Consider the following 15255-nt stretch of genomic DNA (forward strand, 5'->3'; position numbering starts at 1 on the left):
TCTCTCTCTCTCTCTCTCTCTCTCTCTCTCTCTCTCTCTCTCTCTCTTAACCCTTACCTTCCATCCGAGAAGCAATGCTATGTATGGCAGTGGGGGTCAAGTGACTTGCCCAGGGTCACCCGGCTAGGAAGTGTCTGAGATTAGAATTGAACCCAGGACCTCTCATCTCTGGGCCTGGCGCTCTATCCCCTGAGCCAGCCAGCTGCTCCTTGTTTCTGGTCCCCATCCTGTGTGTTCCCTGGTGGTGGGGACAAAGTCCAACACCCCCTCCTTTCTAAACCCCAGGTGCAGACCCACCTCCAGGTGATCGAGGAGCGCATGAATCAAAGCCTGGGGCTGCTGGAGCAGAACCCACGCCTGGCCCGGGAGCTGCAGCCTCAAATCCGTGGGTCCCCCTGCTCTTAACCCTCCACTCTCCCCTCCAGCCAGTCCCCAAATACCGAATCCTGACCTACACCGTCCCTCCCCATCCCTGGGGAGGGGACAGCGTCAGGGTCTCTCCGCAGCCCTTCAGCGTGTTTTGTTTTGGTCCCCTGCAGAGGATCTGCTGCGGGCCGAGCATGTTGGTCCCGGGGAGCTGGAGGCGCCTCCCCCAGGGGGCAGCAGTGAGGATGGGGGTGGCCCCCTGCCACCTGCTGCGGACGAAGGTGAACCTCCCTGATGGGGAGGAGAGGGCGGCCGGGGGCTGGGCCAGGGGCTCCTGGGGCAAACGGGTCCCACCGGTGAGTCAGGACAACTCCTGCCTCGTTCTCTGATCTCTCACCTTTCTCTCTCCTTCTCCCCATCAACCCCCGCAGACATGGGTGCAACGATGCCGCTTAAAGGTGAGTGGAAGGCCACGATGTCTTCTCTCTGCGACAGGGGGTGCCGCCAAGGCCTTGAGAATTATTGGGGTCTGAGGGGAGGAGCTCAAGGGGACGGGCGCGGGCCCAGCCGGAATCTAAGGGAGGGTTTCTTGGGTGCAGGGTCCAGCGAAGGGGATGGAGCGGAGCGACTTCAGGAGCACAAGGTGAGCAGCTGCCAACGCCTGACCCGGCTGAGGGTCCCCGGCGGGCTTCTCCGAGCGGGGGGGAGGCTGGAGCCAGGATCCTGGACGGCTTGGGGGTGAGGGGCTGGAAGAAGGGGACCCCTGAGTCGCTTCTGCGCCTCTCCTTTCCCCCAGGTGAATGTCTCCGTCCCTCGGGGTCTCCCATTCCGTTCTCCTGAGATCCAGAGAGATGAGCTGGTGAGTCTGGTTTGGGACCCCGATTGCGGGGGTCGGAGGTCTGAGATCGCATCTCCTGACACTCCGGGGATCCGCGTGGGGCCAGGTCAGGCTGTGATTCTGGTTTCTCCCACAGGAGCCGGGAATGGGCGCAGGGACAGGTGTGGCCCGCGGGGCTGTGGCGGGGCTCCTGGTGGTGGCAGTGGCCGTGGCTGCTGTCGTCGTCCTGTCTCTGCTGGTGGCCCGGAGGAGGCGACCTTACGGGGCCATCAGCCATGGGGTGGTGGAGGTGAGCCCACTCACCCTGGGACTGGGACTCGGGGGGATGGAGGGATTATGGGAGATGAAGGGTGCGAGAGTCCGGGGGTCGCTCAGGGATGTCCAGGGCTCAAGAATTTCACTCTCCTCATTCCATTCCCGGTCCTAGGTGGACCCGATGCTGAGCCTGGAGGAGCAGCAGCTCCGGGAGCTTCAGAGACATGGGTATGAGAACCCGACCTATCGGTTCCTGGAGGAGCGACCCTGAGGGACCGGACCCTCCCCCCAACCCCCGAGTCCCCAAACCCTAATTCTGGGGAATCCCCAAACCCCCAACCTCTGACCCAGAAGGATCCCCAAGCCCCCAGTCCCTGCCTTTGGGGGACCCTTAAACCCCCAACCTCTGACCCTCTGGGCCCTAAAACTCCTGCTCTCTGACCTTAGAGCACCCCTAAGCCTGCGGCTCCCCATCTCCTCCCCTAATTTATTTTCTAAGTTAATTGGGTGCAGAAAAGCTGCCCCACTCCACCCCAGGGCTCCCACTCCGTGTCTCCTATCTTGTGTCCCAGTGAAACTAATGACTCAATAAACCTTCCCTGTCCAACTGCCCCGTCCGTCTCTCTTGGCCAGGCACAGATGGGGGCTGGGATGGGGATTCCCCCATGGAATGGTCAAACGAGATGATTTTCATAAAGCGCTCAGCACAGTGAAGCCTGGTGCCTCGTAGGTGCCAGCTGGATGCTTAGACACCCCCCCTTCCCCTTGGGCAGCCAGCTAGATATGGGGGCGGTGGAGGGCATGGAGGGCAGCCTAGAGATCCGCGTGGAAACAAAACCAGCCTAAGCTGCTGCCACTTTAGAGAGGGCCAGGGTGGGAGGTGATCTGCCTGAGGGTCCCCGGCTCTGCCCTAGACACCTCCAGCCCACCCCCGTGTGCCAAGGCTAGTGTGTGTGGACTGTTTGCAAGAAGAGCCGAGATCTGGACCAGCTCTAGAAGTTGGGGGGGTGGCATTCACCAGCAGGAGTGTCAGAGTGGCTTCTACATATGTGTGTGTGAAATTGAGAAATCAAGGCATGGCCCTGGTAGGAGGCAGGGGCCCTTCGCACAGCTAGGAACCCAGGGAAACCTCCTGGCCTCTTCACAGATGGGAGCCAAGTTTGGGGAGGGGGCTGCCTCCCTTCTGAAGAGTGCCCAAGCCCACATCCTAGCACGAGAGACCATCCCCTGGTGTGGGAACCCGGGGCCCCAGACTTCAGCATCGTTCCTTACTGGGTGGCCTTACATCAGGTGCTTATCTACTTTGTGCCTCAGTTTCCCTCCCTGGGTCCCTGTGGGATGCTGTGCCTGAGGGGCTCTGCCTCCATACTTTCCTACCAGTAGTCAGACCCCCAAATCCAGGCCCCTAGGTTATTCTCCACCTCAAGGACAAGAGAAGACGGTATAGGGTCCGAATCAAATTTAATTGAAGGGCAGGAGGGTTGGGTGAGATATCTGGGGCTAAATCTGTTTCACAGAAACAAGTTGGGGGGGGGGCTTCGATTTCACAGAAATCATCACACACTCCCCTCCCCCACTGCTTCCCCAGCAGTTCACCCCCACCAAGGGCTGTGGACATCAGGGGAGTTTTAATGTAAGACTCCCCAGGACAGGGGGGCAGGGAGAAATGGCCAATGGGGGTCCAAATAAATTATCATAGATTTGCATACATAAGCATACGGCTTGGTTGTCCCTCAGGGACAGGAGAGGTTGGACGAATGTGGACTGGAGAATCAGTCCAGGTATGGGCCCAGAGTCCTATGAGGACGAGGCCAGAGGGAGGGCCCGGCTTCTCTTCAACAACTGCCTCAGCTGGAAAGACAAGACAGAGACCAGGGTGGGTCATGGGGGAGAGCTCTGAAGGGAGCAGAGGGCAGTTAGGGGTAGTCTTGGGGCAGAGGGCTAAGTCAGGGTTCGAAGGACAGAGAGCAGCCACCAGAGGTCAAGGGCAGGATGGGAAAAGGAAAAGGGGTGAGGCCAATGGTCAGTAGTAATCAGGGGTGGAGATCTGGGAGGGAAAAGCAAATAGGGGAGGCCCATGGGTCAATTCTAGTTATGTAGAGGGGCCAGGGGCTGCTGTCCTTACTGCTTCTGAGGCTGGTCCGGGTCCCAGCAGATGGGCAGGCTGCTCATTTTCCAGATTTCGCAGGGCAGGATCTGCCCCAGCCGCCAGAAGCCCACGAATGATGGGCTCCTGCAAGGATCCTGGGGGCAGTGCGGCCGCCATATGCAAGGCCGTGTTCCCATGGGCCTGGTGGGGACCAAGGGGTGGAGGGTGATGAAGAGGGAGATCTGAGTCCTGACCTTGCTGTGTGACATCACTTCCCTCCCTGCCAAAACCTATTTCCAGCTCTTCACTGGGGAAAAGTCTCTTTGACTATACCTTGAAATGTCCTAAGGACCAACTGGGTTCTGGGACCAAAAAACCCTCCCAGAGCTTCCTGAACCCTCTTCCTTTATCTCCACCCCCAGGAGCACCCCTTCTGCTCTGTGCCTGTCCTCTCTGATCCCTTCTCCCAAGGTCTTGGCCCAGGCTCCTACCTTCATGTTCACAAAGGCCCTTGGGTCCTCATTAGGCAGGTCCAGCAACATCTGGACAAGGGAGAGATTGCCCCCTTGGACGGCCAGGTGCAGAACAGTTTTGTTACTCTTGAATTCCTGGAGAAAGGGGACAGTGAGGGCTGGAGCATCAGCCTACCGGCTTCTCTAAGCACAGGAACTGAGGTTTTAGGACTCCCTTCCTGTGTTCTCAGGCACTGATGTGTCCACCCATCCACCCATCCACACACCTCCTCAGGGACCCTGCCCACCTGGCTGGTATGGTCAGCCCCCATTTGTAACAGCATCTGGACACAGGCCAGTCTGTCCCGGGCTGGGACAGTCATTGTCCTGGGGCTGCAAGCAGGCTGCTGGGTGGCCTCATTGAGGGAGAGAACAGCAGCATGGAGAGGGGTGAGGCCTGGGGGGAGTAAAAATCCACAGGAGCCATGACTTTTGACAGTCTCTGAGGGACTCCCCAGTGATTTGTCCAGACAGCCCCCATCCACATAGGACTCACCCTCAAAGTCCCTGGTCTCCAAGTTCACCCGAATCCCTGAATTAAACACAGCCTGGAGGGAGGGATGGGATCAGTTACAGTCAGCCAGCTTCCCTGAGAGTTGGGTCTCCAGACCCCATACAGCCTTCATAACTCATTCTCTCTCTAGGACCTCAGACACCCTGAGGTCCTAGAGTCCTGATCTCTTCCAAACCTCTGGCCCCAGCCCACTCAGATTCCCAGGTATCCTAGCTTCAGCTTCTGTCCCCTGTCTGCTGGGGATACCGTCGGCCAATCTCCCCGAGCCCCTCTCACCGTGAGGACCCCAGGCAGGCCATAGGTGGCAGCCAGATGAAGGATGGTCCGTCCATGGTGGTCAGTGGCATTGGGCTCAGCCCCCAGGGTCAACAGATCTTGGACGATCAGTGGCTGGTTGGCTGCAGCTGCTACAAGGAGTGGCGTCTGCAGGGGAAAAGGTGTTTGAATGTTGGCCTGGGGCATACCAGCCTTCTGGAGCCTGGATCCACTGCTCTGCCCCCTCACCTTTCCTTTGTGTTCCCGGATGTCCAGCTGTCCACAGCCCTGCAGGACCTCAGCGGCGGCATAGGCTGACCAGCGCAGGCCTTGGGCAGCAAACAGGTGCAGGAGCCTAGGGTGGGGAGGGGACAGTGATGAACTGAGGGTCAGACCTCTTTCCTGGCCTTCTCCAAATTTCCCAGACCACCATCACCAAACTCACGTGTCCCCCTCCTCGTCCTGAGTCAGCAGTCGTTGTAGTCCCAGGGCATGAACCTCAGCCCTGGCAGCATCCAGCGAAGCCCCTTGTGGTGCCAGGAGCTGAGGGGGCCCTGGGACCCCCCAGGGGCCAGCTGGAGGAGGGGTTGGCTCCATATATGTTCCAGTGGCATCCACAGGGCTCTGGGTGGGCAGGGAGAGGGAATGGAATAAAGCCAGCTTTGAACAGGAGGGGCTGGGGCTTTGGAACCCAGGCCCAAATGGGGGAGGGGGCTGGGATACCAAGGCCTAAAGAGGAAATGGGGGGGGGGGTTGCACGGATGGAAGATGGGGCCCTTCTATAAAAAGATTGATCTTTCCTTAAAATGAATCATCCATTCCACAAAGTGAATCACCATTTCCTCCTTTCCTTTCTAAGCATTTTAATTTGGTCATGGGTGGGTGGAGTTTAAATGGGGAGGGGGAAGGCCAGGGAAAGAGAGGACCGGACAGGTCAGCTCTTGAGCCTGGAAAACTCTCCCGGGCTCTGGGGGCCTCACCTCCAGGAGGGGAGGGAAGGAAGTCAACCCTCCAGGTTCTGTGACTGGGAAGAGGCCGGCTGGGTAGAAAGCTTCCGCGGAGGCTGCGCAGTGGTAGTGGCAGTCCGAGTACAGGGCTTGGGCTTCCAGGTCCCACCCTGTGGCTTGAGCTGGGGGTGCAGACGGCCCCCCGAGGCCAGCCACCTGGACTTCCTGGCCCCCCGGAAATGGGCATGGAAGACCTGCAGGGAAGAAGGGATCAGAAACAAAGCGCAATTCAGCCTGGCCTTGGGGCTGGAAGTCAGGATGCTGGGGTGGGGGCTGGAAAATGGGGTCATTTTTTCGTCTTCAGACTCACCTGGCTCCGTCTCATTTGCAGAGGTCGTGGAGACCGGCCCCTGGTTAAAGAGGGAAGAGGGAAAGGTCAGGTTCAACGTGGAGGCCCCGCTTCCTCCCGTCCCACTCCATCCCACCCACTCCAGGGGCCCGGAGGGATGATGGACTACATCTCCCAGTGGACCGTGGAGCCCAGTAGAATCCCGATGCCAGTCGGAGGCCGCTAGTCCTGCTGGGAAATGTAGTTTGGAGCCTCTCCCACCTTACCGGAGGCTGGTAGTTGGTGTCAGGTTGCCGTCGCCGCCTTTGAGCCTCCAACAGTTTCTTCACGGTCTGAGATGGGCAGTGGCTGCGCTCTCCCCGGCTCACTGAGGAGAGTTAGGGGGAGGGTTATCTGAGGTCCAGGCTCTGGGGTGGGGGTGAGGGGTCCTCCCCCTCCTCTTCCCTGCTGCTCTCACGGAAAACGGGAGCAGCGTTCCCCACGTGGGGACTCCCCCACCCACCCACCCACCCCCCGCAGTTTCCCACGTCTTGGAAACCCGGGGTGGAGAGGTGGGGGCGGCCTAACATTTATCCAGTGTCCCGGCGCACATCTCCTTTCCGGGGATCCTACACCCAGCCCCGGCCCCCTGAACCTTGACTTCTGCTTGCGTCCTGTCACTCCTTTGGGATTCAATCTCAGGTCCCCAAAACCTTGATTTCTGGGGCGCCCGAGCATCAATCCCCTCCAGCCTCCTCCTCAGGGACCCATGATCTCCTGTCCCGCGACGCCTAGAGGCCCCCTGTCCCCCAGTCTCAGCACCCCCCATCGGAAACTCGGGAAGGAACCTTAAGTAGCTTCCACACCCGAGAGGCCTTCCGAACCTCTCAGCCTCTCCCTGACTCTCAGGGAAAGCTGCCTCTCGCCAGGTCAGCTCCCCCAGCTTTTCTTGATTCGTGGTCAGGCCTAGCACCGGACTCGGAGGATGCCGAGACAAAGATCCCGCTCTCTAGGAATTAGACTGCCTGGAAAACAGGCTCGGGTCGGAGGTCGGGATTCCCGCCTTCTAGGTCTGGTCTTAAATCTCCTTCTCAAGGTAAGAGGATGGGACTGGATGATCTCTAAACGCCCGGGGGAGAATCTATGAACCAGGCATCCAGCCCTCGGGTACTCAGTTGTCCAGGCTTTGTCCCTTAGAGCATCCGAGCACCCAGGAATTCAGCTCTTCCCCCAATGCGGGGAGATCCAGGCTCAATTCTGTGGCCCTCCTCCCTCCCCCTCGTTGCTCCCTAGGGTCAGGCGGAGGAAGGGTTAAAGTGGGGGCGGACGGTTTCGGAAAGGAGTCCGGAAAGAACGCGATGACGTCACTCTACCGTCACCCCTGCGCTAGGGAATCTTCCATCTGCCACCATCCCTCCCTGGGGACCCAGGTGTCCAGCCCGATGAGGGAAGGGTGAGGGGTGGGGAGGGCAGTCAAGCGTAGTGACCACGGAATCCCCGCGTAAGGGGAATCCCTGCTCGGCCCCAAGTCCCTAGAGGCGGGCGGGGGAACTCCCAGGGCTAGGAGGGTCCCAGGCACGCCCTGTCCCGGAACCCGACACCCATCTCCCCCCTCTCGCCCCCCCCCCCCCCCACCCCCTCGGAGACTCAGGAATCCCTCCAACCACTCCGTCAACTCTGACTATCCAAGACCCTGGAATGCCCCTTCCCGGCCCTTGCTTTGACTCTCAGATCCCGGGTCGTCCCAATGCCTTCCATCCTTGACCCTTCAGCACCCCGGGGTCCCGTGCCTCTCTACTCTGACCCTACGGGGCTCAGGGATGGAGATTTCTCCGGCTTGAATCTTCCTTTTCTGCAGGCTATCATCATCCCTTACTTTCCAGGACCCAGGAGTCCCAAATCCCACACAGCTCGAGCACTCTGGGATTCCGGAGTCACACAACCACGTTCCCCACCTCTTTCTCTACCTCTCGGGGCTCTGGGTTCCAGCTCCCGGCCCCTTACCCCAGCTCTGATCCTCCAAGATCCCTAGTCCCACCAGCAGCTCAGCGAGGCGCCTTGGGACAGGGAATCCTTAACCCTTGCTCTAGTCTAGTCTGCCTGTCCTAGACTAGGGGTTTCAGTTTGAGGATAAAATGCTTCTTGACCTGCCTCTCCCTCAAGGGCTCAGAGGCCCCCCGCAGCCCGATGTCCCCTTCCCCCACCCCATCCAGGTATCTCATACTGGCCAATGGCATCCCAGGCCTCGGATACCAGACATCTGGATCCCGTCCCGGCCCCCCACCCCACTCCCCAGTCCTGGAGAAAATTACCTTTAGAATTCCGGGGCGCTGGTGGCGGGGCCCCCGGGCCACCCCGGCTTCGGCGCTGCGCCAGCCTCTCCTCTATCCGGGGAGCCGGAGCTGTTCCCCGATTCTCGACCGGGCCCGCGCGGGCGCTTTAAATCCTGGCCCAGTCCCGCCCTCGCCCCGCCTTTGGGGCGGCCCCGGGAGTCCCTGACAGGCAGAGCCTCCATGGGTCTGGGAGGCATGGGGTGTACTCGGTGTCTTCCGGACCATTGGTCGGGCGTCAGGGTCCGGGGACCCTGCTGCCTCTCTCCAGGGAGCCTCCTCCACTCTACCACGCCTCAGTGAACACGTGGAGTGCCGGGCTAGGCAGCCCCTGCCGGCAAAAAGCTCCTGTGCCCGGCCCTCCCCCTTTGGGATCATTCTAAGTCTGCCTTCGCTCGGCCATTGCTCCTGATGCTGCCCCGGGGCTCCGTTTCCCTTGAAGCAGCTGAGGCTTCCAGACACCCCTTTTCTACCACTTCTCCCACCCCTGGGCCCGACCACGATTTATAAGGTGTTTTTTTTTTTGGAGGGGGGGCTCCAAGCCTCCTTGAACCCGAGCCCTCTGGAGCCTCGAGCATCCTGCCTCTGAGCCGCTGTTCCTCAGGAGACCTAGGCGGGCTGCCACCTAGCCCCGACCCTTGAAGCTCCGGGATGCCTGTGACCCAGCTCCCCTGACGACCTACGGATCTTGTCTCAAACCCTTCCAGTGGGGGTCCCGGGTGGATCCAGAGATCCAGTGTCTCATTTCCCAGTCACAACCCTTTCAGACACCCCTGAGTCCTGTTTCCCAGTGCCTGCCAGTCTCTGTGGGACACCTAAGCTTGTCTCCCAGTTTTTTTATGCCACCCTACGGGATACTGGCTTCGGAACCCACAAAGCCAGCTCCCAAGCGCCCTCCCGCGGCCCAGGGGGCCTCACCCCTTTTACTTCCCCGCCCTTTTCCTCCCCCTAGAAAACTCCCCCTCCATCTTGCTGGGGCCAGGAAGCTAGGTTGCTGCTGACCTATGCCATCTTCTTAACTGGCCGCCACACCTATTGCTCCTGTCTTCTCTTCTGGGACCCCAGAACCCTGAGAGATCTCAGCCTGTTAGCATGAGTCCCCAGGTTCCCACCCTGCTCTTGGGTCTCCTCACAGGTCAGTGGTCCCATTCCCCTCCCCTCCAACTCAAGCCAAAGAAAGCGAAGCCCCGGGCTGGGCCCAGCAAGGGAACTTGCTGGCTTGTGGTTTCTTCTTTCTCTCTGGAATAGGGGTGCCGTCTCCATGCTTCCCTTCCTTGGGTCTCTGCGGGTTTCTCATCTCTCTTCTCAATTTCTCTTACTCTTTTCCTCTTCTAGTGACTCTTTAGGTCCTTCTCTCTCATCACCACTTCCAGTTCTTTCCCTCCCTCCCATCCTCTCCTTTCTCTCTTTCTCTTTCTCTCTCCCTAAAAGATCCAGCTCCTGGGTTCTTCCCCACCCTCCCCTGCCCAAAGCCATGCCTTCTGACTTCATTTTGTAGGTGGTGGCACCATGTTGATCTTGACTCTTTGGGTTCTTTCCTTATGTTCATGTCTTATTCAATCAATGATCCAGTCCTGGAGAGAGACAGTGGTGGGCAGTGGGACACGGGGAGGATCACTAGCTTTAGATTCAGAAGACGAGTGTACAAGTCCCACTTAGTGAGGGCTTTAGGCAAGTCATTTCCCCCTAATGAACCTGTTTCTTCATTTTGTCATTTTATTTATTCGTTTGTTTGTTCATTTATTTATTATTTATTTGTTTATTCATTTATTTATTTGCCGATTGCGTGTAATAACCAATTTCCACATATTTTTCTTCATTTTAAAAATGAAGGGGTTGGACTAGCTGACTTCTGAGGCATCTTTAGTGCTAAACTGATGACTGTCTGTTCCACCTCTGCACCATCTCTCCTCTTCTCCTCATTCCCCCTGCACCATCTCAATAAGCTCTGGACAGGTCTCCGCTTCTCCCATTTCCCTTTCCTTTACTAGCTAACATTTAGAGAATATTATGAATCACTTTATAAAGAGTATCCTCCCGACAGCTCTGGGAAATGGGTGCTATTATTATCCCCATTTTACAGATATGGAAATTGAGCCAGAGAATGTTTAAGTGACTTGCCCAGGGTCACACAGCTAGTAAGTAAATACTTGACTGACAATGGACTTAAACTCAGATGTTCTTGACTCCAGGTTGATCATTCTAACCACTGCACTACCTAGCTGCCTATAAACCTCTCCGCACTTTCAGTTTGGCCTTCCCTGTGCCTTTATGTCATTCTCTTTTATACCATCTGTATTTGTATATATTTCTTTTCCCTCATCCTCATCTCATTAGATCGTAAGCTCTTTTATATGTCAGAACTATTTTTATATCCCCAACACAGAGCCCTGCATACAATATAGGAACTTAATAGTTATTAAACTGTTTCTCCTCCTCCTTTCTCCCCTTCCCTCTCTTTCCTCCCTCTCCCTCTTCTCTCTCCCCATCTCCCTCCCTCCCCCTTTCCTCCTCCTCCTCCTCTCTCTTTGCCTCCCTCTCTCCTCTCTCTCTCTTCTCTCCTCCCTTTTCTCTTTCTCTCCCCACCTCCTCCATCTCTCCCTCTTCTCTGTTCTTGACCTCCCTCTCTCCTTTCCTCTCACTCTCCTCTTTCGCCCTCTCACTCCTCTCTCTCCTCTTCCTCTCCTTTTCTCTCCATCTCCTTCTTTCCTCCCTCTCCGCCTTCTCCTTCCCCATCTTCCTCCTTCTCTCTCTCTCTGCTTCCCTCCCTTCTCTCTTTCTCTCCCCACCTCCCCATTCCTTCCCATATCTCTCCCTCTCCCTCTTCTCTGTTCTTGACTTCCCTCTCACTCTCTTTCTCCCTCTCACTCCTCTCTCTCTTCCTCTCCTTTTCTCTCCATCTTTCTCCTCTTTTCCCCTCCTCTCTCTCCCTAAGATGTGTAGTTCAATGGCCTTGTTTCTCAGAATCTGGAATTCACAGGGCAGCAGACATGCTAAACTTGGTGTCCTAAGACTTGAATTCAAATCTTGATTTTGCCACTAAACCCTGGCAAATCTAACCTCTCCAGGCTTCAATTGCCTTCTCTGTAAAATGGGTCAGGGGTGATGGATACAGTGCTGTACTCAAAGGCAAAAAGACCTGGGTTCAAATTCTACCTGACTCTGGCTTTGTGACCTTGGCCAAGTCTCTTAAACTCTCTAAACCTCAATCTTTTCATGTGCCAAATGAAGGAGTAGGATGAGATGATTTCCAGGGTCCCTTCCAACTTTAGATCTAATATTCTCCATATTCCTTTCTGGGTTTGTGTCTGGATTTCTGAATCCCTGAACCACCCTCCTGATGGTCTCTCCTCCCTTCCTCCAAGTGGCTGCTGCACAGATGTCCCCAGGTGAGAAAGAGGGACCCGGGGCCCTGGGTTGGCGTAGGGATGCCCTCACAGTTTCCTGGGAGCTTTATTCCTTTTGGCCTCATCTCATCTCATCCCTGATTGTCTCTGCCTCAGATGAACCCACAGCCCAGGATCCTAACTGTGGCCCCCTGCCTGTGCCCTTGCCCCTGCCCATCCTCGTTGGGCTTGTGGCAGCTGACGCGGTGCTGTCTTTGCTCATCGCGGGTGCCGTGTTTGTCTGTGCTCGGCCCTGTCGGGCTCCCCAGATGGCAGGTATGAAGCCCAAAGGCTGGGAGGAATGGAAAGGTTGCCTCCTTGTGAAAGGAGGAAGAGTGAGCAGCAAGGGTCTCCTCTCCCAGTGGAGGAAGACACATGGACTACCAGGCTCACCCTGATGTTACCCTTTCTTCCCAGAGAAGAACAAGGTCTACGTGAACATGCCCGGGAGAGGCTGAGCCCCGTGGCACCCCTACTACCACCTTGTGGACCCTGGAATCCCCATCCGACCAAGGATAACTTTCCCCTTGAACTACCCCCATTGGCAAGTCCACCTTCACTCTGGAAATAAAGGAATTCATTCTCCCTCCCAGGTCACTGGTTTCATTTTTCACTAGAAATGCAGATGTCTCTCCCAGTCCAGACTGGAACACAGGCACTCCTAAAACCCCCAAGTCCCCATAAGTCCCTCTCCTGGGGCTCAGGTGTATCCTTAATTTAATAGCCTAGAACCTTGTGGTTTCCTGTACTCAGTCTTCAAACCTTCCAGGATCGGGGAATCTGGTCCCTTGTTCTCTGATCACCTTCAGGAACCCTGCAGGAGGCCCTCGGGACTCTGTCATCTCCACGGCCTTATCTCCTAGAACCCAGAAGTTCGGCACGAATTTCTCTGTTCCATGTTTATTGGGGAAAGAATGGTAGAAGGGGAAAAGAGAGATCAGAGAAGGGAGCAGTAAAGGGTTAGTGGCACTGAAGTCACAGCTTCTGGGGTTCATTGAGTCAGATGTTGTGAGGGGCCCCCACTGGAGATCTTCAGGTTCATCTATAGAATCCATGCTGGGGCGTGAGGTCACTGTAGACATCCGTTCTGTGGTCCTGGAGTTCCTGGGTAGAGATCAGGAGGGATTAGCCAATGGGCCTTGTTGGGGACACCTACCCGGGAGGCCCTGGGGGAGCAGGTTCAGCCTTTCCCCTCCTCTTTTTAGCCATGGAGATTGTTAAGTGCTAGAAAGCGTCCAGGACTCAGCAATGATGACCCAGAGGGCTCCCTTTCTTCAGACTTGGAGAAACTGAATCTCAGGGATCACATAAGTGGGCCAGAATGCTTTGGCACTGCCTCTCCTGCCCCTCAGCCTCCCACCCTCGGGCCACTGAGCTCTCGATTCTCCTGCTCCCGTGGGTGGCCGATTGAATCTTCGTGGTAGCCACTGTGCTCCGTGCTATCCAATTGCTTTCCTTAATCAAAGCTTTTCCTTCGTCTGACTCTTCCTGAATTCAAATCTGCCTCGCTAGGCCTGGGGATGGCCCGTTTGTAAGTGGAGAGATCTTCGATGCCCACCTTAGGAAGGGGAACTCGGACAGGAAGGCCTGGGGGACGCTCAAAGAAGAACCGGGGTCTGAGGCGATTTCTCTTACCTGATAGGGGGACTCGGCCTCCGTCATTCTCTGTTTCTTGGAAGCTGGGTGTGTGGACAGAGAATGAAGGAAGAAACATGAAGCCTCCTGGATCCAGACAGCCACCAGCCACCAGCACCCTCCACTTCCTCAGCCACTGTTTAGTTTCACCCCAGGCTGGGTCACTCCTCACTTAAGGCTCTCACTTCCCCGGTCAGGCCCAGAGGCTCTCCACTGGTCACTCGAGTATCCACATAGGTGGCTCCTCTAATGAGTTCCATCTTCTCTCCCTCACTCCGTCACCCCCTTTAGTCATCGCCCTCCCAGGCCAATCTCTTACCCTCGGAGGCATTCCGACCCGAAGGCACGAGGCGGCCCAAGCAGTAAACGGCCAGGGCAATGAGGATGGTCAGAGCAAGATCTCCAAGCACAATCCCAGCCAGGACTCCCGGGCCCAAGGCTGGGCAGGGACTCGATTCTGGAGAGAACACAGGAACCCTGGGATCAGGGAAGGGCATGGGGGAGAGCCGGGAGAAGTTCTATGGAGATAGGAGCAGGTCGCTGTGAAGGTGCGGGAGTCAGTTAGCCAGTCCTGGGAGTGGGTGGAGGGCTACGGAGAGTAGACTTTCTGGAAAGAGCCCAGTACAGGGTCCTGGGGTCTTGGGAAGTGCGCTGGGGACCCAAAGGGAAGCAGTGGGGTCAGTGGGAGCGGACTGGGGGCAGGCAGCAGGGGAGAGATTCTAGGGAGTCCGGAGGGAAGGGGTCTGGGTCCTTCACGGAAGGTCTGAGAAGCAGAGGAGGAAAGGGGTCCAAGCTCCTACCATTTTGGGCCCAGACTGGGTTGAAACCTGATGGGAGGAGGCAGAAAAAGCAAACTTGCAGTGACTGAGGCTTGGACTGTCCTAGCCCAGGGATCCCAGATCCTAGCCCATGGCGGGATAAAGACGGGGCGAATCTCAGCAAAAGACGAGGCACGGAGGAAGCACTTTAGGCGTCCAAGCTGTCCCACCCCAACCTTGTCCCTGTCCCAAAAAGCGCCCCTCAGCTCATGGAGGAAGACATTTTTAACGCTAGCTCCTCATATGACCACTCTCTGTCCCCTCCTACTGGACCCCCAATACCCGTACCCCAAAAAGCTTTAACGCCTGGCTCTTGGGAGGTCAGGAATCCTAGCCCTTGGAACCCCGGCCCCCCAGGATATACAGAGAGAAGCCCCCCACGCCTCCCACCCTCTGTCCCTTCCCCAGTCCAACCGCCACAGATCTTCCCCGGCTTTGGGGCCAGAGATTATGGGGAAGCTTTTCCTGTCCGGGACCCGAAGCAACCCTGACTCACCCCCTGGGGTCAGGAGCAGGGCCAGGACTAGGGCCAGGCTACGGGTGGGAGTTCTGCCTTTCCTCATGTCTGGGCCAAGGGGATCTGGAGCCTGGGGTCTGAAGGGCAGGGTGTGGTAGAGAGTCTGAGCAGAGAGGAAGTAGGAGGCGGGGGAAAGAGGGAAGGAAGAGAGGCGGCTGGAGAAGCCAGGCATCAGGTCCCCCCAAGCTTCTGTCCCCTCGAGGGCCCAGATAGCAGATCTCCCAGCCCATAAGTGTGTCATGCGGGCAACTGGTCAGGGTTTGAGCCCAGAGGATTTAATTGTGATGCTCTCAACATAATGGGCCCATTCTGGCCCCCTTCTACCCCAGCAGCAACATGGTGGCCCTGGGAAAGGCAGAGGAAGAGAGAGAGAGGGACAGATAGGAAATGTGAGAGAGAGAAAGAGAGAGAGAGAGAGAGAGAGAGAGAGAGAGAGAGAGAGAGAGAGAGAGAGAGAGAGAGAGA

The 15255-nt window shown here is 57.1% G+C and overlaps 4 protein-coding genes across 4 annotated transcripts in view; 2 read left to right on the top strand and 2 right to left on the bottom strand.

The window, feature by feature from the left end:
* The window catches only part of APLP1 (amyloid beta precursor like protein 1), a 7342-nt gene extending 5276 nt beyond the window's left edge, over positions 1 to 2066 (top strand). Inside the window, exons 3-9 of the mRNA XM_044668617.1 lie at positions 286 to 385; positions 540 to 647; positions 798 to 824; positions 966 to 1009; positions 1163 to 1225; positions 1341 to 1493; positions 1632 to 2066. Of these exons, the coding sequence (XP_044524552.1) occupies positions 286 to 385; positions 540 to 647; positions 798 to 824; positions 966 to 1009; positions 1163 to 1225; positions 1341 to 1493; positions 1632 to 1730 (594 nt within the window). The 3' untranslated portion in view covers positions 1731 to 2066. The remainder of the gene's footprint in view (positions 1 to 285; positions 386 to 539; positions 648 to 797; positions 825 to 965; positions 1010 to 1162; positions 1226 to 1340; positions 1494 to 1631) is intronic.
* Positions 2067 to 2911: 845 nt separating this feature from the next.
* On the bottom strand, positions 2912 to 5499 carry NFKBID (NFKB inhibitor delta). The gene is made up of 8 exons (XM_044671206.1): positions 5275 to 5499; positions 5079 to 5184; positions 4851 to 4997; positions 4557 to 4608; positions 4309 to 4457; positions 4040 to 4156; positions 3585 to 3749; positions 2912 to 3310 (listed from the first exon to the last, which is right to left on the bottom strand). The coding sequence occupies exons 1-8, from the start codon at positions 5424 to 5426 to the stop codon at positions 3257 to 3259; spliced, it is 942 nt and encodes a 313-aa protein (XP_044527141.1). The 5' UTR covers positions 5427 to 5499; the 3' UTR covers positions 2912 to 3256.
* A 3891-nt stretch (positions 5500 to 9390) lies between these two features.
* On the top strand, positions 9391 to 12406 carry HCST (hematopoietic cell signal transducer). Its single transcript, XM_044671208.1, has 4 exons — positions 9391 to 9569; positions 11800 to 11823; positions 11938 to 12096; positions 12238 to 12406. Exons 1-4 carry the CDS (start codon positions 9527 to 9529, stop codon positions 12276 to 12278), a joined length of 267 nt encoding a protein of 88 aa, XP_044527143.1. The 5' UTR covers positions 9391 to 9526; the 3' UTR covers positions 12279 to 12406.
* Positions 12407 to 12704: 298 nt separating this feature from the next.
* LOC123243036 (transmembrane immune signaling adaptor TYROBP) lies at positions 12705 to 14962 on the bottom strand. Its single transcript, XM_044671207.1, is given in 7 exon segments — positions 12705 to 12924; positions 13456 to 13499; positions 13775 to 13912; positions 14256 to 14282; positions 14770 to 14876; positions 14878 to 14945; positions 14948 to 14962. Coding segments are annotated over 7 exon segments (465 nt in total). The 3' UTR covers positions 12705 to 12858.
* Between the last annotated feature and the right edge of the window lie 293 nt (positions 14963 to 15255).

Source organism: Gracilinanus agilis, chromosome 3 (genome assembly GCF_016433145.1).
Source record: "Gracilinanus agilis isolate LMUSP501 chromosome 3, AgileGrace, whole genome shotgun sequence".
Classification (NCBI taxonomy): Eukaryota; Metazoa; Chordata; class Mammalia; order Didelphimorphia; family Didelphidae; genus Gracilinanus; species Gracilinanus agilis.

What these genes read in the sequence shown, in the direction of transcription:
- NFKBID (XM_044671206.1), bottom strand. Translation starts at nt 5,426, where the DNA reads ATGGAGCCAACCCCTCCTCCAGCTGGCCCCTGGGGGGTCCCAGGGCCC. An exon ending in GCCTGCCTGGGGTCCTCACG is followed by an intron (nt 4,609 to 4,850) that starts GTGAGAGGGGCT and finishes CCCTCCCTCCAG; the next exon opens with GCTGTGTTTAATTCAGGGAT. An exon ending in GGAGACCAGGGACTTTGAGG is followed by an intron (nt 4,458 to 4,556) that starts GTGAGTCCTATG and finishes TACTCCCCCCAG; the next exon opens with GCCTCACCCCTCTCCATGCT.
- HCST (XM_044671208.1), top strand. Translation starts at nt 9,527, where the DNA reads ATGAGTCCCCAGGTTCCCACCCTGCTCTTGGGTCTCCTCACAG. An exon ending in TGCTGCACAGATGTCCCCAG is followed by an intron (nt 11,824 to 11,937) that starts GTGAGAAAGAGG and finishes TCTCTGCCTCAG; the next exon opens with ATGAACCCACAGCCCAGGAT. An exon ending in TCGGGCTCCCCAGATGGCAG is followed by an intron (nt 12,097 to 12,237) that starts GTATGAAGCCCA and finishes CTTTCTTCCCAG; the next exon opens with AGAAGAACAAGGTCTACGTG.